The 23275-nt window shown below is 48.5% G+C and overlaps 3 protein-coding genes across 5 annotated transcripts in view; 2 read left to right on the top strand and 1 right to left on the bottom strand.

The window, feature by feature from the left end:
• The first annotated feature begins 186 nt into the window (after positions 1–186).
• On the top strand, positions 187–5659 carry LOC308460280 (perforin-1-like). Of its 2 annotated transcripts, none has more exons than XM_080976423.1 (3): positions 187–327; positions 2194–2820; positions 4069–5659. In XM_080976423.1, the coding sequence occupies exons 2-3, from the start codon at positions 2240–2242 to the stop codon at positions 4571–4573; spliced, it is 1086 nt and encodes a 361-aa protein (XP_080832549.1). In that variant the 5' UTR covers positions 187–327; positions 2194–2239; the 3' UTR covers positions 4574–5659. The 2 variants fall into 2 exon arrangements, with proteins under 2 accessions (XP_080832549.1, XP_080832548.1); XM_080976422.1 differs by lacking the exon at positions 187–327 and adding an exon at positions 835–918.
• Positions 5660–6978: 1319 nt separating this feature from the next.
• On the top strand, positions 6979–22670 carry PARP2 (poly(ADP-ribose) polymerase 2). Of its 2 annotated transcripts, none has more exons than XM_080978189.1 (19): positions 6979–7123; positions 8734–8942; positions 9520–9641; positions 10930–11142; positions 12251–12382; positions 12735–12805; positions 13926–13976; positions 14555–14651; positions 15512–15587; positions 15686–15788; positions 15881–16040; positions 16658–16796; positions 17429–17492; positions 18002–18136; positions 18263–18396; positions 19088–19187; positions 19291–19389; positions 20859–20983; positions 21355–22670. In XM_080978189.1, exons 2-19 carry the CDS (start codon positions 8791–8793, stop codon positions 21512–21514), a joined length of 2133 nt encoding a protein of 710 aa, XP_080834315.1. In that variant the 5' UTR covers positions 6979–7123; positions 8734–8790; the 3' UTR covers positions 21515–22670. The 2 variants fall into 2 exon arrangements, with proteins under 2 accessions (XP_080834315.1, XP_080834316.1); XM_080978190.1 differs by lacking the exon at positions 6979–7123 and adding an exon at positions 7401–7647.
• The window catches only part of TEP1 (telomerase associated protein 1), a 54264-nt gene continuing 53575 nt past the window's right edge, over positions 22587–23275 (bottom strand). Inside the window, exon 57 of the mRNA XM_080978140.1 lies at positions 22587–23225. Within this exon, the coding sequence (XP_080834266.1) occupies positions 23091–23225 (135 nt within the window). The 3' untranslated portion in view covers positions 22587–23090. The remainder of the gene's footprint in view (positions 23226–23275) is intronic.

Raw genomic sequence — 23275 nt, 5'->3', positions numbered from 1 at the left:
CTTTGTCACATTTGAACTACAAGGCTAGATCTAATAAGAATAAGAATCTGGCCTGTGGAGCCAAAATTTTCCCCCACTCCCTAGAACAATTGGAACTTCTTTTATGAGGCCTCTGCCAAACTTTTTGCATTGGGGGGGGGGAAGGCTTCCTTATAAGGAATTTCCCCACAAAAGCAAACGGTCCGTTTAGTGGCCACTCACTATCCTGGTATGATGGTTTCAGTTTTGTCTTGAATTTTCAACCTCAAAAGAAGGGAGTCTGAAGTGGTCCTCTCAGGCTCACCAACCTACGGAAGCTTTCCTTGCCACTGGAGCTCTCAGCCAAAGGTAAGAAAGGACAATCCTTCCCCCCAAAAATATTTATTTATTATGTGCAAAGGAAGGCCTTCCTTCTTGGCTCCATGACTGTAGCAGTCACTGATATGAACTGGGAATGACAGACTGGAATGGCAGACTGCTTTTGGTATTTACAAAGGTATGGAGTGGATAAAGAATTGGGTGATAAGAGGGTTTGAGGTGGGGTTTATCCCTCTTCTTGCCATATATATATATAGAGAGAGAGAGTGCCATCAGGAAACCCCTGCATCCACCACCACCACCACCACCCCCCCCTCTCTCACACACACACACAAAAATACACTGGTGTTTGTGGCTCCTATAATTCACACTATTAACACAAGAATTTGAAACAGTGGGAAAGAAAAGAAGAATCCAATTTTCTGAGAATGTGACTGGGTGCGGTCCTGTCCGTTCAGGATTGGAGTGTGCACCAATCCAATATTGGTTTAGAGACATGCAAAAGACAAAGCAGATCGGTTGGCAAGGGAGGGAACTGGTGGGAACAGAAACCGAAAGGCAGCTGTTGTGGTGCCACGTACTACACTGAGAAGGCAAAGCAGTTCGGACATTACAGAGCAGGTAAGTTTGCTACAGTATTCATTATTTATTATTGTAAATGAGTTTTATATTCCACCATGTACTCCTAATTACACCCACAAGCTGGAAGCCCCACCCCCCCACCCCACAGACACTCCCAGCATAAAATATTTAAGATGCAGAATGTATCTGGGCTTACACCAGACTGATGTTCTGTGTTCCAAAGATGTGAAGAGATGCAACAGTTAAAGCTTTCCTCCTTGCTCTATCCTGGAGGAAGTGACATATGTTGGTCTTCTACTTGTCACCAAACTAGGAAAGAAAAGGCAACAGTGCTAGGTCAGGGAGAACATCTGGTGCCCAGATTAGACATGCCTGTTTTTAGATGGAAATCCGGACTTCTATGGTTAGTCCCAAGGCTTCCTCTTCATATTTCTGTTCCTGCTGTACATTCAGTTGCCTCCTCAGCCATGAAGTTCACTGGGTGGCCATCATTAGAACTTCAGTCTTATTATGGAATAGCCAATGTTCAGACATTGTGCTCAACTAAAGCAACAACCCTGACCATTGACAGCCCTGGCTGGGGTTGATGGGAGTTGCGAGTCCAGCAACATCTGATTTCAATTTGAACTTAGCCTGATCTTTTATTCCCCTTCCTTCCCTCCCCCTCCCCCTTTTATGAAGATTACCCGCTCTGGGATCCCACAGCTACGGTAATTCTCCCCTGGTCTCCTCGCTGGCCCAAATAGGACTAATTTAGCCAGCTAGTTCTGGTGATCATCTAATGTTTATTGGATGGATTTCCCCCCTAAATTGATTTTTGAATTCTGAATTTATTGTTATTCACGTTTTATACTGTATTTTATGCTGGTTTTTTGTTGCATCAATTAAGTGTTTTAAATTTGTTTTCTGAACCGGGAAGGGGGTATAAATAAAATATAATTATAATTATTACGAAGAGCTCCATGCTGGTGACCCATGACCCAGCCTGTGGTCCTCCAGCCTGTTGCTAAACAATAGGTCCTACATTCCTTGCAATTGAGCCATGGTTGCTAGGGCTGGTGAGAGCTTTAGCTCAGCAACATCTGCAAGGCCAGCGGTTCCCCACACCTGGCCCAGCATATACCATTAGGAGTAGCCATGGCTCAGTGGTAGAGCATCTACTTTGTAGAAGCCAATAGGTTCAGTTCCTGGTACCTCCAGTTAGAAAGGGTCAGGTAGCCACAGGTGATGTGAAAAGAGGGACTCTCAAATGTGGGAAATGCCTGAATGGTGCAAATAAGTCTTCTCTGTTTTATTTCCCATGGTAATTTGAAGCCATCTGCCCCACTGGGGGGGGGGGGAGGATCACAGCAGAACAATCATGTCCAAACAACACCTCTTCCTAGCAGCCTTCCTCCTATTTCTCTTCCAACTTCCACCAACAACTTCCAGCGACTGCCATCGGCACCCCAGCTCCATCTGCATGAAGCAGGACACCTTTGTGCCTGGCCACACCTATATTGGTCAGGGGGTTGACATCACCACTCTGGAGAGAAAGGGAGCGGTTGTGGTGGACACCAGCCAATGGCAGGGCCCCAATGGGACGTGCGTCCTCTGTCGGAATCACTTGATGAATGGGCAGCTGCAGAAACTTCCTTTAGCTGTTGCGGACTGGCAGGTGGTCCGCTCGTGCCATCAGCAAGTCAGCAGCTCTGTGGAGAATTTGGATGTGGATGTTGCCAATGCAATGGCCACGGAGGTGAAGAATGACTGGAAAGCAGATTTGGGATTGGACATGGAGCTGGGGTTCGGCGCAGTGCTGAGCAAATTAGGGCTGGAGCTGCCTAAGATGCAGGTGGCCCTTGCTGGATCTCACTCCCGGATGGCGATTTATGCACATGAGAAATCCCAGCATGACAGTTACAGCTTTGTGAGGCAAGAGGTCTACTGCACACACTACAGGTGAGCATCAGTATCCCTCTAGAGATACAATCAAAGTAAATGATGAGCGGGCGTCCTCAACTGGAAGTTGGATCAAACAGATATAGCAATTCCAGCAGAGGTTTCTAGTGAACTGTGTTCTGCCCCCACAGGGTTCAGTTATTCATTCGTTCTTACTATTCCATTGTTAGACTTCTCTCTCAATTCAGATAGCATTCAACAAAACTCCACAAAGCTCTCATACATAGAGTTACTGAAGACTCAAACAAAGGAGGAAGGGAAGCTTTCTTCTTGCTTTGGGGAGAGCCAATAGAAAGAAAGGATAATAGGAAGCAGGAGGCAGATCATCAGCTTGGTTGCAGGCTCAGATGTTCAGGAATTAGGGAAGTGGGCTGGAGGTGGTTAAGTGGCCCGGTCAGGCAGGGCGATTCAGATCAAGAGCTCAGCCCCAGAAGAGCCAGGGGTGGGTCCTGGGAAATAATGCACACCAGTTGATTGACTGATTGTCACCATATCTTTGGTCAACACTCAGGTAACCTTGGTGGCTAGCAGTATTTTGCCCCAGCACTGCCTACTTCACCAGTTCTGGGCCCATTTGGAGAGAAATTATTTGGCCACTGTCTTCCATGCTCTGGTAACTCCCAGATTGGATTACTGCAATGCATTCTACATGGGGCTGTCCTTGAAGAACATTTAGAAACTGCAGCTCATCCAAAATGCTGCAGCCAGCTTACTGGCTGGGATTTTTTCAAAGAGGGCCAGATTTGATGACATGACCATGCGTGAGGGATGACCAAAGTTGGTTTTTTTAGGGTTGAGGTTGAGCTTTTTTTAAGATTGAAGGTTTTTTTTTTTTTTTAGGATTTTACCCCAGGAGATAAACTGCCACAGGGGCCGGATTAAATCGACCAGCGGGGCGGATTAGGCCCCGAAACAGACATTGGACATGCCTGGTTTAGCTCTAACATATACCCCACTACATTCTAAAGCAGCTGCATTGGTTGCCAGTTTGTTTCCAGTTCCAATTCAAGGTGCTCAAATTTGTGTTTAAAGTCCTCTTGTATGTGTACGCTTCCTCTCCTCTGATTCGCAGGAAGCTCTGGGGGCCTTTACAGGGGAGGGATAACATGTTGGAGAGGAAGAAGATCCCTGAAACTTTGCAGGCTTCCTTTCCCTCAAAAAGATGGAGGATTATGGGTGTGGGTGGTGTGGGCAAAACTATAAGCTTTGCTTCTAATATCTTGCTCCTCTTTTTCTCTTCTTGAGCAGGCTGAGACTCCCCCATAGACCCTCACCGCTGTCCTCTCACTTTGCCCAGCATGTGGCCGAACTGCCAATAAAGAACAACTCTGAGGAATACCAGCATTTTATCGACAGCTATGGCACCCACTACATCAGCCAGGTGGACCTTGGGGGCCGAGTTTGCCACCTGCTGGCTGTGCAGACATGCAAGATGGCCTTGTGGGGGGTTACAGCTTCCAGCATCCAGGATTGCTTAAAGTGGGGGTTTTCTTTGGGAGACAACGAGGTATTGGGGTCCACTTCCCAAAATGCCAGGTGTGAAGCGATCCAGAAGTTCTACAGTCATGGAGTCTCGCATGAAAACTATGCCAGGCAGTACATTGAAGTTGTGGGAGGAGATAAGCAGATCGAGATTCTCTTCTCAAAAGCCAGAGGAGCTCAACTCTTCTCAGAATGGAAGAACAGTGCAAAAGCACAGCCTGGGCTGGTTTCCTATTCCCTCCAGCCCTTGCACATGTTGCTGAACCACTAGGACCCAAGGAGGGATTTGCTGAAGCAAGCCATTGCGAGTCATATAAACCGGAAGGCCCTGAAGAGGGAGTGTCCGCAGCGGTGTCCACGTTGGAGCTCCCAGAGCTCAGCTGAGCGATGCACCTGCCTTTGTCAGAACAATGGCCTCAACAACAACATGTGCTGTGCCCGACGGCGGGGCAGGGCACACCTCACCTTAGTTGTGACCAGAGGATCCAACCTTTGGGGCGACCACTTCACAGCCACCGATGCTTATGTCAGAGTTGTCTTTCAAGGTCAAGCGCTGAGGACCAGCATCGTCCCATCTGATAATGACCCCTGGTGGTATGAAACCCTGGGCTTTGGGACTGTCATGCTGAATCATGAAAACCCCATTCACATAGAAGTCTGGGACAATGATGGCTGGCGTGGTAATGAACTTTTGCAGAGGTGTACCCACAATCTGGAGGCCAGGGCTGGTGCTCAATGGTACACATGTTCTCCACAATATGGATACATCGAGTTTTATTACTTCCTGGAATGCGGCCACACGTTGAGTGGTCCCACCTGTCAAGAATATGTCCCGCTCCAGCTGCCAACTTCTTATTTTAACTAGTGTTCCCATCCGCCCATCCAAACCAGTGCTATGTCCTTCTATATTTGAGGATCTTATGCTGAATAGGTGGGGGCAGCTGCATGGAAAAGTAGGATCAGGGCATCCGGTGGCCTAACTGATGTTTCTTGCTGTATTACAGCTCCCTGCACTCCCAGCCAGTATGGCCTATGATTAGTGGTGATGGGATTTGTAGTCCAACAATGGCTGAAAAGCCACCGGTTACCTCGCCTGAGATAAATCAAGGGGCAGAGTTGGGACAGATCCTGTTGAGACAGATTCAGATGTCATCTGGCAGTTCTGGGGTTGGGGCCTAGTTGGTCCACGGGTGGTCACAAGGAGCAAAGATGCTTTTATCAGGTGAGCTCTAGCTCTTGAGGCCCCTTGACAGCAACCACATAATTGTTTAAACTTCCCCAACCCTGCCGAAGGTTCTTATAATCATACAAAGCATCTTTATATAGAGTTAGACCACTGGCTCATCTTACCTAATACTGGCAAAGGCCAGGCTCTCAGGACCACTCAGAGATCATATCCAAGCCTGCTTCCTTTCCCATCTTTGCTGTGTGTTTTTTTGAAACAGGGTAAGCCGCCAGTTTCTTTCTCTCCAACTCCTATGTTACAAATACATATTTGTGTTTACATATGTGCTGCTTTCAACCTTGCAAATCCTTAACTGGTTAAGGATATTCCAGATTTGAAATGTGGTATTCTAGAAAAATAAACATATTGCTAGGGAGCCAATATTCTGCGAACTGCCCTTGCAGACTTATGATTAAGGGCAGTATATAACAAACAAACAAATAAATAATATCTATCTATCCATGGTGGACTTTGTGCTCTCATATTTCAGCAGCGTCCTGTTCGACTCAGTGCCCCCTCCCTCCCCCCCCCCCCCCACCTCTCGCACTCCAATTAAAGAGATTACTTTCTGCAGGACATGATAAAGGCCCATAGATAACGAACAGCAAAGTGAATTTGTTTTAAGAACTGTAGAAATAGGAGTGGAATTGCACACCGCTGGGACTAGTTTCTCCTAGTTTCTGTCGAGCAAATTGCCGAGGTAACCAATTCCATACCATTACCATTCTACCTCCACTGTCAGAGTTGGTTCAGGATTCTTTTGCTATAAAAATAATGGTGATGCTGGAAACTGGAAAATGCTGGATGGAGACTAGTCTGAATTGGGTTATGAAGCCGCTGTTCGCTTACGCTTCACCTCTTCCCATTGTACTCAAGATTGCTGGCCGTGAGTCATTCCCAAATCCCAAGCGAGCCACGGAGGCATCCGCGGGAAGGGGGCGGAGCTCCCCCGTTTCCGGCTTCTCCTGCCCAATCTCGGACTTCGCCGGGACCCGTATCGCTGGGGACTCACCCACCTCCAGGAGGCGGCACCCTGCTAGGGTGATGCTCGGCCCTTCTCTCAGACCTTCCCAGAGGCGCAACAAGGGTGACAGACACCCAGCACGTGGCCTCTTCGGAGAGCTTCCGCCCAGCCAACGGGAAGTGAAGCCTTATTCCAATATATAGTGTCCGGTGTTTAGTCTCCAACTAGATTATGGTGCGGAGAATCCATTATATTGGAATCCATATCTTGGCCCGGTCCTTCCTGGCCGCAATCTCGGAACTGTAACAAATAATAATAATAATAATAGCGAGATAAAAGAAACACCAGGGAGGGAAATGCTAAACTGTGAGCTGAGACCATCATGCAATGCTTCTTAATTTGCATTTCCCTGCCTCCTCAATGGCGCGAAAGCGTCTAACAAGCTGGAGGTCCCCAACGCGTGCGCGCGCAGGTTGCTTTTTATCGATTCGCCGGAGGCGTACCATGCAAAACAGACGAATGCAAATGAAGTAAAAAGGGGCTGGCCCGTGGAACGTTCCCCGGGAGCAGGAAAAAGGCGCTGTTTGGAGCCGCGTAATAGCTGCAAAAAAAGAGAAGGCAACGCCGAACAGGTTGGTTGGAAAAGCGAGTCAGCCTATTCAAGCGGGGGGTGTTAATGCATAAAAATAGAGAGGGAAATCGATGGAAAATATTGCACAGAGCGGTAGATATTTTTTTTTGAAAATAATAGGAAGCGGGAGGCAGATCACCAGCTTGCTTGCAGGCTCAGATGTTCAGGATCAAGGAATTAGGGAAGTGGGCTGGAGGGGGTTAAGTGGCCCGGTCGCGCAGGGTGATTCAGATCAAGAGCTCAGCCCCAGAAGAGCCAGGGGTGGGTCTTTGGAAATAATGCGCGCCGGTTGATTGACGGATTGTCACCATATTTTTAGTTTATATTACGATTAGCAAGGTTTGGTCGCGCTGGGGGGTCGGCATCACCACGGTGGCTGGGGAATCCGAACTTCCCCGGAGCCGGGTTTCTATCTGCGGGACCACAGTGGGGCGGAAATGGTGTCTCGAGGGCATGTGACGAATGCCTTTCACCGCAGCTGATTTGAAACAGTCCTCCGGGCCAGATAAATGTTGGTGAAGTTCGGTAGGTAAAGCACAGGCAAAACCCGGCAGAAAGACCAGCGTGACGATTGCAGCAGGAGCTTTTTCATTGGGTGCATAAAACGCCCCCTTGTGTGAACATAACAGCAATGGTTTGTTGTGTGTGCTTGTACATAAGAATTGTGAACATCGGGGCCATAAAGGCAGTGATGGGCAAGAGTTACGGCTTGTGACATTTCTGTGTTTGTTTCATTTCGGTACCTTTTGGCCACCATGTTTACAATTCCTGTTCCTGTGCATGTATATCTGAGCAGCATTGGGTGCCAGCCTGTTTGGGCATCTGCCAAGCCCAGGAAGGGTCCCCCTGCCAATCTTCTGCTCCTCTTCCTTGTCCTCTCCCTCGTGGGAATGGGACCCAGAGAAGAGGGGAGTAGCCACAGGCTTCCCTGTTGTGGCTTCATAAAGGTCTGAGGGAAGGCAGAAGGAGGGCCTGACCTAGTACAGCCAGGGAGTAAATACTACCGGCTCCTGACAGAGCCGCCAGCGGCTTAAGAGATCTGTTGGGGCAGCCAACCCTGCTTCCCCGGGGTTCCTTAAGTCTGCCATCAACCTGAGAGGACTTTGCATCATTTGATTTAGTATTTTAAAATTGCATCCTGCAATTTGGCAGAAAGGCAGTCCATGGCACAAAGGTGTGCCCACTCAGACAGAACAGCCCCATTGGCTGTGCCTGGCCTGAACGCCCCTGCCCCCCCCCCCCCAAAGCAGGAAGTGGTACTACAACTTTCCATACATACGACCAAGTGGGCTCTCAATGGCTTCTGCTGCAATAATTTTTTTGCTTTGTACCTGTATAAGGTGCCACAAAACTCTTATTATTTGCCATAGTAAGACATGTAGTTCTGAAGCCTGTGCTTGAAGAATCATAGACTTGTAAAGTTGGAAGGGACCCTGAGGATCATCTAGTCCCAACCCCTGCAATGCAACTGTCTCGTATGGGGATCGAACCTGCAACCTTGGTGTTATCAGCACCACACGCTAACCAACTGAGCTATCCAGAATGAGGCATCTTCTTGCTGTAGAAGTCATCTGCAATGATCCCCAGTGACACTTCGGCTTCCTTGTTTAGGTGATTGTGTGAGGTGTCGACTCGGCCTTCTTTGCACGCTCTGACGCCGCCTCAGGGATGAGACGGAAGCGGAAGGCCCCCGAGCGCCAGAACGGGGAGCCCAGCACTGCCGGGGCTGAGCTGGAGCTGCGCTGGGAGTGGGAGACCCCTGGTGACAGGTGGCAGCAGTTCTTGCCCAAGCAGAGCGAGATCCTGAGCCAGGCAGCCCGGTGAGTTAGTGCAGGAAGCTGCTTAATATTGGGAGTCGGATCACTGGGTCACTAGACATTGACTGGCAGCATCTCTCCAGGGGTTGAGGGTCTTTCCCCAACCCTATCTGGAGATGCTGGGGATTGTGGCACTCCAGATCAACCTTTCTCAACCTTGGATCTCCAGATGCTGCTGGACTACAACTCCCATCATCCCTGACCAGTAGCTAGGGATGATGGGAGTTGTAGTCCTACAACATTTGGGAGGGGGCAGTGGTTGAGAAAGGCTGCTCTGGATGCTAGATGACAACTCCCATCATTCCTCACCTGGGAAGTTCCCTTATACCAAGCCAGACCATTGGTCCATCTAAGTCAGTGTTGTTTTCATTCACTGGCAGAAAGGGTCCCCCTCCCCCCAAAAAATCTCTATTTGGAGATGCCAGGAATTGAACCTGGGACTCTCAGCATGTGAAGCAGCTGCTCTCCGAGCCAGGCCCCTTCACCACATTGGTGCTCCCATTGTTGACCCCCACACATGGAGAAGGCAGGCCGAATTGAGTCAGGGCGATGACATTGGAGGCGTCTGCGTTTCCTACAGAGCCGGGAAGCTCTCTGCGGACATCGGGGAGTCCTGTGTGGACTTGCGCAAGATGCTGCAACGGAATAAACAGACGGGGCTGGAATCGCGTGTGGCTGCAGCTGTGCGGGATCAGGATTCTTGTGAGCAAACTTTTAATTTTCTTGCATTTTCTTAGTGGATCCCGCCAGCGGACCAAGAGTCTTTCCTTTCCCATGGGCCAACTTTGACAGATGAGCAAGCCCACACATCTGCCAGTCGCCTGATGTCCTTATTGTCAGGAGCTGGTCCTACTCTCGAGTAGGACCTTGGCAGAGACACATGCCTGACTGGCATGTTCCCTCCATCCTGGTCAATCGTTCGGGAGCTTCAAAAGCTTTCTTCTGCCCAAACATCACAGCGACCGATGCCAACAGATATCTGCACACTTAGGGATCTGCAGAGTCTTTGCATCTTGCGTAACAGACCTCAGCAACTCAGCATTTTGGCTAATCTACTTTATTTACATATAAACACACACAGTGCACTGCAACATGGCTCCCTCTCTCTCTAGCATCAGACAGCAAAGAGAAAAAACAAAGGACAATAGTTCCACTTCATGGAACACAGTAACACAAGCATCCTGTCATTGTCACTTCCCACTTTGTGGAGTCAAAACATACACCCTCATGTGATAGACAACAATCCCATGACTGCAATCATGGAGCAGGAATTCTAACACTTATGACATCAGACAAAATTTCAGAAGGGCCACAGTACGTGCCTTCAAAAGGATTTGCTATGAAGCCCATTTGCAGTTTAAATGCTGAAAGCTTCCAGGGGTCTGGTCTGAAGTCATGCAGTGATGCAACTGCTACGAGGAAGCTGAGCAGGTCGGTCTGTCTGGTCAGTGCATGGATGAGAGATAGCCTGGGAACCTCCATGGAACCCACCATGAGTTCCTGGAATAAAATGCAAAGTGCTTTTCATGGTGCTTTCCCTGGCTGCAGCATCACCTACAGTGTCGCACTCCAAATGCAAGACAGATTTGCTGCTCAGTGCGGACAGGGGTGTGTCAGCAGGTTAAATGCAGCCCATGTTGGGTAGCAAAGCCTTGTTGGGCAGTGAGGGGACTTCACTGCAGGTTTTGGCCCTTAGCGCAGGGATGGGGAACATGTGGCCCTCCAGACCGTGTTGGACTACAATGTCCATCATTCCTGACCTTGTTGCCTGGGGCTGATGGGAGTTGGAGTCCAGCACCATCAAAACCACCCCTATTGTGCCCTTTGCCTTGAAGGCAAGTGTTCCTCTGGGCACATGTTCATTTACCCATTTCTCCTCACTGAAGGATTGCTAGAAAATGCCTCCTAGTGCCTTAGGACTTGCTTTGCCAGGTTTTGACTGAGAAATCTTCTCTCCTCCTGCTCTCTCCCTGCCACTGTGCTGGTCCAGATTTTGTTTGGTGCTGGCAAGGAGACGAAGAAGGCGAGTGGCTTCCTTACCCTGTGGACACCTGCCTGGCCCTGCAGGCAGCCAGGAATGGCCATGGAGAACCCACAGTGGAAGTGATGGTTGGGCGGACACGCTACAAGCTGGACACAGCCCGCATGGTGCAGACCAACAGCCGGACTGGGTTTGAACGTCTGATGGAACGCAGGGAGTCAGGTACAAGAATGTAGGGTTTTACGTTGGTGATAATACTTTGCATTCTTCCAGTCCTCATTGAGGCTTCAGAGTAGCGTTGCAAGAAAGGCCAGCAAGAAAGGTTGGGAAGCTCAGGCCTATGGACCTAGCATGCCTGTAGGACTCTCCCTGTGCTGCAGCCCTGCATTGCACCCACCTTGAATGTTTTTGCCAGGCCAAAATATTCCCTCCCCTTCCAATAATGCCTTTTCATTGCACGGGTGCAAAATGGAGAGGGGGCGGGGCTGAAATGGCGAAATTAACAGTGAAATCAAGAGGGCATGTTGACGAAGTGTTTAAGGAAGAATGGAAACAACTGATGGATTATCCATCAAATTATCACCCATATATGAAGTCTCCTGTAGGATTTGAAAAATAAGCAGTGGATTACTGAAAGAATTAATGGTAGCAGGGTTTAGACAACAACAATATATGTGTTATAAAACAGCTAATAAAAAGAAGTTTTTAAAAAATAAACAGGAAAGGAGGGGTGGGAAGTCAAGAGGAAACTGTTTAAAAATGTATATGATGATAAATGTTTTGAAATATTTTTGGAAACTTCATAAAATGATACGAAAAAATGAGAGGGGTGTGTGGGAGATATATAAAGGTAAAGGGACCCCTGACCATTAGGTCCAGTTGTGGCCGGCTCTGGGGTTGCGGCGCTCATCTCGCTTTACTGGCTGAGGGAGCTGGCGTACAGCTTCTGGGTCATGTGGCCAGCATGACTAAGCCGCTTATGGCGAACCAGAGCAGCGCATGGAAACGCCGTTTACCTTCCCACTGGAGCGGTACCTATTTATCTACTTGCACTTTGACGTGCTTTTGAACTGCTAGGTTGGCAGGAGCAGGGACCGAGCAACGGGAGCTCACCCCGCCATGGGGATTCGAACTGCCGACCTTCTGATCGGCAAGTCCTAGGCTCTGTGGTTTAACCCACAGCACCACCCACGTCCCTGGGAGATATATAGATGGGGATATATTTATGCCAAGGTAGAACCAGTTCATAGCCTCCCAAAATCTCTCTTACACTTTTCAGAACCCGCAACCAGCAGGCCTGCTCCACCCTGGGCTTTTCTCTCTCTTTCAGACGCTGCAGAGACTGAGGACGGAGGATCCCAGCCAAGCAATAGCATCTCAGGGACCGAAAGCCCCGTTCCTGCTAAGAAGGCCCGGGGCGAAGGGGATACCGCAACATTTCAAGGAGACACAGATAACAAGGGTAACAGCCAAATGGACAGGTCTTAGTGGATCGGCCTGTCAGCCAAATCCCCCAACAACTTGAGCCTAGCAGCTCAGACCTTGGGGATATAAGCAGGTGGTGATTTATAGCATGAACTGAAGCACCTCTCCCAGGAGGCTGCTGGCTGTGTTTATTGCCAGAACGTACTGCCTGCTTTTAAGCAGCTCGGGATTAACACTCTCAGGAACTAGAACCGTGTGTATTTTTAAAGAAATGCTGAGGTTCTTAAGAGGCTAGCTAGTAGCGTCGTAGATGCCAAGTTTGTGAGGGATCGGGGTGAATTTAATCAGCACATCTGTGCTCCAACCCACCTCCTCCTTTCCCCCCGCAGAGGCCGTGAGGACGCTGATAGTGAAGGGAAAAGCACCTGTGGATCCAGAATGCTCTGCCAAGCTGGGCAATGTAAGGCACCTACTGTCATGAATGGAAAACCGTTGGCCTCTAGTTTGCTGAGACTACCATTCCTGACCATCGGCCTGTCAGTCTGTGGCGGAAGGGATTTGGAGGCGAGCACCACCTTGGCTAAGCCTCATAATAGCAGCCCCTCCTGACTGAAAACATATAAAACGCACGTTCAAAAACAGAAGGGAGGTGGTTTTTAATTTACAGCGGTAGCTTGGTTCTCAAACTTAATCCATTCCGGCAGTCCGTTCCAAAACCAAAGCATTCCAAAACCAAGGCACACTTTCCCATAGAAAGTAATGCAAAATGGATTAATCTGTTCCAGACTTTTAAAAACAACCCCTAAAACAGCAATTTAACATGAATTTTGCTGTCTAACAAGACCATCAATCCCTAAAATGAAAGCAATAAACAATGTACTGCAGTCACGCAATCAATCAATCAGTAATAATAATAATAATAATAATACCACCTTTATTGTCATTGTACAACCTGCGTAGCTGAACTGGGTTCCACACAGTCAGAATAACAAACAAAAAAGAGCCACAAAAAGGCAAAATAAATAGCAGAAACATACAGACCTCAGCGTAACACTCAAAACGGAAGTGTGGCACTCAAATCAGAAGCATAACACTCAAACAGAGCAGGTTCAGCTTCCGGGGAAAAATCGCAAACCAGAACACTTACTTCTGGGTTTGCAGTGTTTGAGTTCCAAGTTGTTTGAGTACCAAGATGTTTGAGAACCAAGGTACCACTGTATTGTACTACTCTTTGAGTAACAGGGATGGGCCTTCCCTATGGCCTTTCAGATGTTCCAGACTACAAATTCCCTCATATTGCCCCAGGGCTGTTGGCAGTTGGAGCCCAACAACAAGGTCAGTGGTGGGGGATGATGACAAGTACCTGCATTCTGAAGTAAAAGCTTACCAAGGACTTAAGAACAGGCATGTTGGGCCACAACAGTTGGCTGGTCAATCTAGCTTGGTAGCTCGATGCCGCTTGGCTAAAAAAAAATTAAAAGGTTAGCCACTCCTGCTCATGCTATTTTCTAATCATTTTGCTCTGAAAATAACCATCTTTTTTCTTCTCTCTTTCCTGCTGCTCTTCCTTCCCAAACAAGGCTCACGTTTATTGTGAGGGAGACGACGTTTACGATGTGATGTTGAATCAGGTGAGTGGGCTTGTAGGCTACTTTTCACCTGCATTTTAGTGGATAGTTAAACTAGATGCCTCTATAGCGCAGGGTGATGGAAGCAAACGGGGAGACTCATGTTCAAATCCCCACTTAGCCACAAACCTTGAGCCAATCTCTCTGCCTAACCTACCATTGCAGGGTTGGTGTGAAGATTAAACAGTCCCGGGGAGGGGAGGTATATATACTTTGCTTGGGAAGGGGGGGCATCACTTGCTCACGAGGAGATACCTTTCTCAAATTGCACAACAGCCCAGATCCGGAGCTTTGGGGGCTCTGGAGTTATTTGAGACCGGGAAGTGGCTCCGCCTCTTCCTCTGACAGCCGCAAGTGTTCTTCAGCAGATTCCCAACTGAGGGTCCTTCAGCTGTGGTTCTAGGGGACCTGCTTGATCCTCAAGTTCCTCAATCTGTGGAGTATCTGGTTTATCCTCCAAGGACCCCGTACCAGATCAGGGCTAGGCATGACTATAACATATGCACCAGATGAACTTTTTCAGGGAGGGGTGGTGCCACTGATCTGCTCTCACTGTCTTCCTTCTCCTTGGTTCCTCCCAGACAAACCTCCAATTCAACAACAACAAATACTACCTAATTCAGTTGTTGGAGGATGACAGAGCCCGGAACTACAGCGTCTGGATGCGTTGGGGGCGTGGTGAGTCATGAACTTGGGGGCAATCGTATGACACAGTCGGTGAGGATGGAGCCCCTAGAGGCTGTATAACATTTGGAGTTGTATCCAAAGTTAGTCATACGCAGAGTAGGTAAAGGTAAAGGGACCCCTGACCACTCAGTCCAGTCGTGACCAACTCTGGGGTTGCGGCGCTCATCTCGCTTTATTGGCCGAGGGAGCCGGCGTATAGCTTCTGGCTCATGTGGCCAGCATGACTAAGCTGCTTCTGGCGAACCAGAGCAGCACACGGAAATGTCGTTTACCTTCCCACCAGAGCAGTACCTATTTATCTATTTGATGTGCTTTTGAACTGCTAGGTTGGCAGGAGCTGGGACCAAGCAATGGGAGCTCACCCCGTCACGGGGATTCGAACCGCCGACCTTCTGATCGGCAAGTCCTAGGCTCTGTGGTTTAACCCACAGCGCCACCCGCGTCCCTATACTCAGAGTAGCCCCATGGAAATCAATAGACATGGCTCACCTACTTGCGTTGATTTCAAAGGGTCTACTCAAAGTTGAACCTCTGGTTGCTCATGATGGATTGCAACAAGATGGGAAATCTCACTTTCAAGTCTTGTTTGTGAGCTTTGCCCCAGCAATCTGGTTGACCACTGTCGGAGACAGAGCATTGGATTGGCCCCATATAGCAAAGCAGTTATCTGCTTCCCTCATTCCAAAGTGTGTGGTTGTGGCTCTATAGAAACCATCCCTTGGAGCCACGGCTCTTGGACTTCCTTCACAGCTCCAGAAAGCAACACGTCATCTCTTCCACTGTCCCACACTCTACAATGGTGTTTTTTTCTTAGCCTTCCCCCATTCTCTCTTTGTCTCTTTCCTTCTCAGTTGGTAAGCCGGGTCAGCACTCGCTTGTGAGTTGTGCTGGAGATTTAGCTAAAGCCAAAGACATCTTCACCAAAAAGTGAGTCACATTGGGAATTTTGGAGGTATTCCCCCATCCCATCCAATGCCTGCCCTCCTTGAACTGGTCTCGCGTCTTCTTTCCTCTACCTCTTTTAGGTTTTTGGACAAAACCAAGAATGAGTGGACCAAGCGTTGCAGCTTCCAGAAGGTTCCTGGCAAATATGATATTCTCCACCTGGACTATGAAGCCAATGATGCAGTGAGACTTCAGGGAGGGAAAGAGCAGGGAGGGGAGGTCTTGTGGCTGAAGGACGCTCTGCCTCATAATCTTTTGCTTTACATTCTTTCCAGAAGGAGGAGAAAGCTGCCTCGCAGAAGACAGCCTCTTGCCCCAAGCCTGTGTCACAGCTGGACCCACGAGTTCAGGCCTTGGTGGAGCTGATTTGCAGCATCCGCACCATGGAGGAAATGGTGGTGGAAATGAAGTATGACACCAAGAAGGCTCCTCTAGGTAAGTGGCCCTAACTTGTCACTTTTATATCTAACTTAGTTCAGGAGCTCTAAAGAGAGAAGAGCGGCAAAGAGGAAATCTTTTAATACAGAAATCTGGAAACCACAAGAGGAGAGAGTGCTCTCGTGCTCGAATCCAGCTTGCGATTTCCCACAGGCATCTGGTTGACTACTGGGTATTGGATGGGCCATTGGCCTGATCCAGCAGGCTCTTCTTGTGTTCTTACGTTTGGAGTGAAATCTGGAAGCAAATGTCTCATACTATATAATAAAACCCTAAGGATGTCGTCACGCTACAGTTCTCATGGCCGCCAGTAGACTTTGGCCCTTTCTTTCTCCTTCCCCCACAATAGCGGCGGCAGCAAAGTGTAAAGGGAGGGGTGAATAGTTGTGGTTTAGGCAAGGGGGGTCATGTAGGTGAGTGGCGTGTGCAGGGGTGGGAGCCCCTAGTAGTTGTTTTAATTCCACTGTGCTACACCATTGGGAGAATTGTTGCTTTCCATTTCATTTCAAATGGGCTGCATGCTTGGGCAAGTTAAGGCATAAAGCCCACTAACTTTTGGGGGGCAGACAGAAATACCTTGGGCTGAGTTCCTCTCTCTCCCATGTCCCCTCCAGGAAAGCTGACGGCTGAACAGATCAGCGCAGGGTACCAATCGCTGCAAAAGGTAGAGGCGTGTCTCAAGCAGAAGCAGACTGGCCGTGCCCTGGTGGAGGCCTGCAATGAATTCTACACACGGATTCCCCATGATTTCGGGTTAGTGCTGCCGGGTCAGGGGCAACCCTCCTTACCTTGGGCTCCCAGTGGCTCAGGGATGGGACTCTGTTGTCTCTCTATACTCAAAACTCCATACAGCATTGTGCACAAATATTTGGTGCTTCTCAGCCCCCTTTCCAAGTCATTCGTGATCATGCAATATATGCCTCCCCCACTCCTTCCTGCCATGATGTGTATGCAGAAGGAACAATTGCCTCATCCACCAGGCTCTTTTTATGTTGTCAACAACAACAATCTTCTGCGTGCTTTACATAGGCACATAAGAAAATATTGATCAAATCAAGCATTAGAAACTAGAATAAGGTGTACCAAAATATAGATAAACTCAACAGTTTTAAACCAAGTATATATGGTAAAATTCCCAGCGTGGATAGGCATTCCTTAACAAGGTTTGTAGCAGCTGTTGAAAACATCTACAGTGAAGGTACCTGCCTAATATTTCATAACTGGGGAGTTGCAGAGAGCAGTTGCTGCCACACGAAAGGACCAATTCTTTGCAAGTGCAGAACAGTGTTTATGGAATGCAAAATCCAATGCATGTATATACCCCTCCCCTTCGTTTCTGCAACCTTTCCTAAAGTCTGTGCCCCCACCCCGATCCCCTTTTGCAGACTGAGGACTCCTCCACTGATCAGCACAGAAGAGGAGCTGCAGGAGAAGGCCCAGCTGCTGGAGGTAAGAGCACTCAAATGCGCAACTGAAGTGGGGGGAGTGAATGGGATTCCCCAAGTATCTGGCCAAGATCATGCTAGGAAAGGGAATTTCAATTTTTTTAAAAAAAATATTTTTAAAAAAGCAAGGAAGAACCGCAATAACAAAATTACCCATAAGATATAAATAATGGCTATGTCAATAACATATTCTTTCTTTGTTCTTCATTCTTATTTACTTTACTAATAATCTCAACAAAATTGTAAATATATCTTTTTAAAGGAAATTGAATTTCCGCCCCATGCAAATTTGGAGCAATGAGTGACTGGGCCTCAAGCCTCCTAACTCCCCTCATTCCAGATGGGGGGTGGGAGAAGGAACTGTTTGAGACTATCCCAATCAATCAATCAATCAATCAATCAACAGACAGAAGATGTCCACCATGGCTGGATCAATTTGGGTAGTGCTGGTGGTCCTGCTGTCCTGTGAAAACGCTCCTGCCACTCCCGCCTGCTTTCCTTTTGCCTCTCAAGGCTCTCGGTGAGATCCGTGCTGCCATTAAACTGGTGCGGTCAGAGCAGTTGGACAAGGAGCACCCGCTGGACCGGAACTATCGCGGCCTCAGCTGTGAGATTCGACCTTTGGAGAGGGATAGCCCTGACTTCCCAGTATGTGGGGGAAGGGGACTGGGCCGGGGGGGGGGAGAATTCCCAGGAAAACTCTGCCCATGCTTTAAAAAAATAAAAATATTTGGGGAGTTGTTGCTTCTCTGATAGTTCCCTACTCCTTCCCAGGTCTTAGAGCGCTACCTGTTGTCCACTCATGCTCCCACGCACCAAGATTACACCATGACGCTGCTGGAGGCCTTTGTGCTGAACAAGGAGGGCTTTGATCCAGACTCGACCTTCCGCTCCGACCTCCCCAACCGGTGAGTGGAAGGAGCCGGGGTGGGGGGAGAGAGAGAGACACCCCACTTGAGCCTGTTTTTATTTATTTATTGCATTTATATAGGCCACCTTTCCTCCAAGAAGCTCAAAAGTGTGGCCTACATATCCGTCCTGGATAGCTCAGTCGGTTAGAGCATGGTGTTGGTAACGCCAAGGTTGCAGGTTCGATCCCCGTATGGGATAGCTGCGTATTCCTGCATTGCAGGGGGTTGGACTTAAGATGACCCTCAGGGTCCCTTCCAACTCTACAGTGCTATGATTCTCTTCTCACAACAACAACCCTGCGAGGTATGTTAGCCTGAGAGTGAGCAACTGGCTCAAGGTCTTGCAGTGAGCTTCGTGACTCGAATGGGGATTTGAACCTGGCTCTCATGAGTCATATCATTCTAGAATTGTAGACTTGGAAGGGGACCCCCAAGGCTCATCTAGTCCAACCCCCCTGAAATCCTAGCCCAGCACTGTAACCTCTAATCCAGCCTTTCTCAACTTGTGGGTCCCCAGATGTTGTTGAACTACAACTCCCATCACCCCTAGCTAGCAAGGCCAGAGCTCAGGGATGATGGGAGTTGTAGTCCAACAACATCTGGGGACCCACAGGTTGAGACACCATGCTGGCTCTCAGCCTAGAGATCCCCATTGTGATTCTCTTCTGGGCTTCTTCCCCTTTCTCAGGACACTGCTGTGGCACGGATCGCGCCTGGGCAACTGGGCAGGGATATTGAGTCACGGGTTGCGGGTGGCCCCCCCAGAAGCCCCCGTCACTGGCTACATGGTGAGTCTCCCCACTTTGTCCTCTGCTGAGCTCTTGGCCTGTTGCTCCTGGCTCACCTCATGGCAGGGCTGACCTTACTGAGCTTCCTTTCCTTCCCTTCAAGTTTGGGAAAGGGATCTACTTTGCCGACATGTCCTCCAAGAGTGCCAACTACTGCTTTGCCACCCGCGAGAAAGACGTCGGCCTGTTGTTGCTGTCGGAGGTGAGATCTGCATCCCATTTTAGGGGGAGGGGGCATGGGGCAAAGAGCGCCTGCACATGTAGACAACAATTCCCATCAGCTCCAGGTTTTATATGTAACTGTGTGTTTTTGTAATATTTCATTTTAAGTTGTCTGTTGTTTCTTCACAGGTTTTTTGTGTGTGTGTGTGTGCACTGCTTAGAGGTGTTTTAATACTAAGCAGTATCAAAACTAAGTAATAAAAAAAAATCACAATTTATATGCACACAAAAAACGGGAATGAAGGGCAGATGATATTAACGGACTATGCAGAATTAGATAAAATGACAGGAAGGATTCGAAACCTGCAGGATCAGAGTTTCTCAGAGGGCTGGAGTAAATATGTGAATTATTTGAAGAGTAATTGTAATCAACAGATTATGCTAGTAGGACTACAAGAAGTTTTGTAAGGAGGTCTATGCGAAATATTGCAGAGAAAAGCATGAAGAGAATTATTAGTGAAGGACTATTAAAAATAATAGCGAAACTAATGAAATGCAGATTAAGTGATAAAGACTGAAAAATCTTCAGATGTGGTGGATGGAAGTCCAAAACATTGTATAAGATAAGAAAATATGTTTTATGTTTTTTGGAAACTTTATGTAAAAATTAATAAAAGAAAAAAGGGGAATGAAGGGGACTGTTGTCCAAAATAACTGCTTACCCCTGCTCTAGCCTTCCCTGGAGTGTAAATAAGTACATAAAAGACTTGGGGTGGGGCAGCCCTGTGATTCAAATTTGCAGAGTATAGGCCCAGTTTAGGCTGACTTTCGGAGGGGAAGAGAGACTTTGGCTGGCAGGACTTGTTGCTGAGTTGAGGAGTGACAGCGGGGTGTTATGGGCTCTGTAGACGGTGGATGGATTGAACCCTCTGACTAGCCTTTAGCTTACTGGCAAGAACTGCTGGTTCAGTACAAATTAGCCATAGTGGTTAGAGCATCTGACTAGGACCTGGGAGAGACCAGGATTCAAATTGCCACTTGGGCCGAGTCACTGCCTCTCGGCCTAACCTGCCTCACAGGGTTGTTGTGGGGAGTAAGTGAGATGGGGGAGAACAATGTCCCCCACTCTGAGCTCTTTGGGATCCAAATGCAAGAATTGATAACTAATATTAAAACAAGTGCCTCTGTGCAGTTAAGATGGTAGTGAGCTGAGATGGCACTACCTCATACATTGCTTACAGGCCAACTGGACATATTACATTAAAAAACAACACCACCATTTTAACATTTAAAAAGCGCAAGGGAAAGGGGGAGATGTGCCTGGGCCAGACCTGGGGCTCAACCTTGTAAAACCAGTATCCCCACAACCCATCACCACCACATATTCCTCCTTCCTCTGTTCACTTCTCAGATTAGAGGCCATTTACAGGAGTTCCACTACAGTGTTTTAAATATTCAAGTGATGTATGCATGAGCTGGGGATGAAGTTCTGCTCTCCTGCCTCTGTAGGTAGCTCTGGGCGAATGCAACGAACTGTTGGAGGCAAACCCTGAAGCGGAGAAACTGCTGACCAGCAAACATTGCACCAAAGGGCTTGGCAAGATGGCGCCATCCCCGGCCAACAGCATGACACTGTGAGTTTGGAGTGGGTGGAGGAAGCCTACCTGGCTGAAAATTCAAAGGCTGTCCTTAAGGCAGCAGAGAGATTTGTGGACCAGGGCGTTTCCATGCATCTCTGAATAAATAAAAAAATTCCTTCCGGTAGCACCTTAGAGACCAGCTAAGTTTGCACATGAAAGCTCATACCAATAACAAACTTAGTTGGTCTCTAAGGTGCTACCAGAAGGAATTTTTCTATTTTGTTTTGACTACGGCAGCCCAACACGGCTACCTACCTGTAACTAGATCTCTGATTAAAAACACTCCTGGCGCAGGCAAGGCACATGGGTGCTTGTGTGCAACATGAATTTCTAAACACTGTGTTCTCTTTTTCCTTCCCTGGCAGCCATGGGGCTCTGGTGCCCCTGGGCCCTGCTGCAGAAACCGGAGTGGTGAACCCCAACGGCTACACCCTGAACTACAACGAGTTCATTGTCTACGACCCACGGCAGGTGCGCATGAAGTACCTCCTCAAGGTGCGCTTCAATTTCACCCAGCTCTGGTGAAGTTCAGCAGGCGAAGCAGAGGAGGACGGCAACAGAAAAACCACAGGCCTTGTTTTTTCCAAGCTGACATCTCAAGTGCCTTTAAGCTGAGAGACTTGAGAACTTGACCTCCTTCCATAGAATTTTATTCCTAGAGTGCAGTTGATTAAAACTTGGTTTAATACACTGGCCTTGTTAAGGGAGTTGACAAAGGCACCCCTTTTGTAGAAAGCAGGCTATGGTGTTGTGTTAGGAAGACTGTGGAACAACTAAAGCCTTGGAGCAGCAGTGGGCTGTAGGCCTGCAAAGCCTTTCTCAAGTTATTTCAAAAGCCCTTCCCTCCCCTTGGGTTTAAGGTGCTTCACCTGTTTCTTCACCCTTCTAAGCCCACAACTGCTGCTTCTGCAGATCGGTCAGTAGTAACACGCCTCTTCTGATGCTTGCCAAGTGCTCTGGAATCACCTTGAAGCAAGACGAGGAGAGGGCAAAGGAAGGTGATGCCTCAAGGCCCCTTGAAACAGTGGATTGCAAAGGCGCAGGTGCCTCCTTTGCTGTTGCTCAGCTGTTTCCCAGTCAGCTGAGTGTCGGGGGGGTACAGGACTCCCCTTCTTGCTATATGTCTCTCCCCTCCCCCCCCTTCTTCAATAATGAAGAAGGGTGTGAGAGACTGGTTGTGGAGTGGTGGCCTCAGTCTCTACTGGCATGTTCTCTTCCTCCTCCCAGGAAGGCATGCAACGAAAGAATGGGGGCCTCTTGTCTCAGAAAGCTTCCCCATTCCATGCCTTAAAGCAGAGTTTCAGCCCAGGAGGTCTCTCTTATTACCCAAAAGGCAATTTTGGTCACACAAACCCTTTTGTCAACTGCATAGGATGTCACGTGGGGAGAAGTATAAAGGTGACCCAGCCAAGCCAAAAGGAGCTTCTGAAGTCTTGCCACAAAGCACAGGGACTTTCAAAGATGCCCCTATGCTGTGCCTTGAAGGCCCAATATCCGGGCTTCAAAGCACAGCGCCAGCCCACGTTGCCATTTCTCAGCCCTGCTGCTCCTCACTGTTTACTAAGTACGGGTTCTTTAGCACAGAGGAACACAAAAATGGTTAACATTGCTCCATTTTATTTCTTAATTGACTTGTAAAATAAGGGAAGGCACATTAGCAAAATAAAAACACTATACAGAAGGCATCAGTGGTTGCAAATTTGTCATCACAGTATTTTGAAGGCAAAGGGGGCGCAGGGGAAATCTGTACACACAATAGATTTAGCCCTTCTGAAACTTGTCTTTCACCTCTGTGGTTAGGTAGAGGTGAGCTACAAAGCTTGATTGGCTCAACCCCAGACTCCAGCCAGGTTTCTAAGGTGGTTCCTCACATGGTATCTGAATTCTGTGGCCTACAGTTGCTAAGCAAGCATAGGCTGTGACAGAACCACGGCCTCCACATCAACTAAGAAGCCATGCGGGATCTGCAGATTCCAGCTGCTGAGAGGGTAGGGGCAAGGCTGAGGAGGTAGCAGCAAAACGGCTGCATTCATGTCTGGAAATGAGAAGTGCCAGGCTTAAGAGGCTGCTGGCAGGAGCTCTCCCCCGAAAGCCACGTCCCTCAAGCAGAGACGGAGCCCCACTCCAAGGAATAAATGTTGCCCAGAGTGTCACCCGCGTAGAGGAAAAGGGAGGAGTCTGCATCGGTCCAAGGCTGGAGCTGTGAAACTGGCCCGTGGCATCGGAACTGGCCCAGCTGTGTAAAGGAAACAGGATAAAGAACAAGGAAGGGTTAGAAGAAAAGCT

This window comes from Podarcis pityusensis, assembly GCF_964106645.2.
Source record: "Podarcis pityusensis genome assembly, chromosome: 13".
Classification (NCBI taxonomy): domain Eukaryota; kingdom Metazoa; phylum Chordata; class Lepidosauria; order Squamata; family Lacertidae; genus Podarcis; species Podarcis pityusensis.
Note: the sequence above shows the minus strand (reverse complement) of the source record. Positions and strands in the feature narration are given on the sequence as shown.

Excerpts from the sequence above, each read along its gene's own strand:
- LOC308460280 (XM_080976423.1), top strand. The coding sequence starts at position 2,240 with ATGTCCAAACAACACCTCTTCCTAGCAGCCTTCCTCCTATTTCTCTTC. Across the intron at positions 2,821-4,068 it reads GTCTACTGCACACACTACAG|GCTGAGACTCCCCCATAGAC; the intron begins GTGAGCATCAGT and ends CTTCTTGAGCAG.
- PARP2 (XM_080978189.1), top strand. The coding sequence starts at position 8,791 with ATGAGACGGAAGCGGAAGGCCCCCGAGCGCCAGAACGGGGAGCCCAGC. Across the intron at positions 9,642-10,929 it reads TGTGCGGGATCAGGATTCTT|ATTTTGTTTGGTGCTGGCAA; the intron begins GTGAGCAAACTT and ends GTGCTGGTCCAG. Across the intron at positions 11,143-12,250 it reads GATGGAACGCAGGGAGTCAG|ACGCTGCAGAGACTGAGGAC; the intron begins GTACAAGAATGT and ends TCTCTCTTTCAG.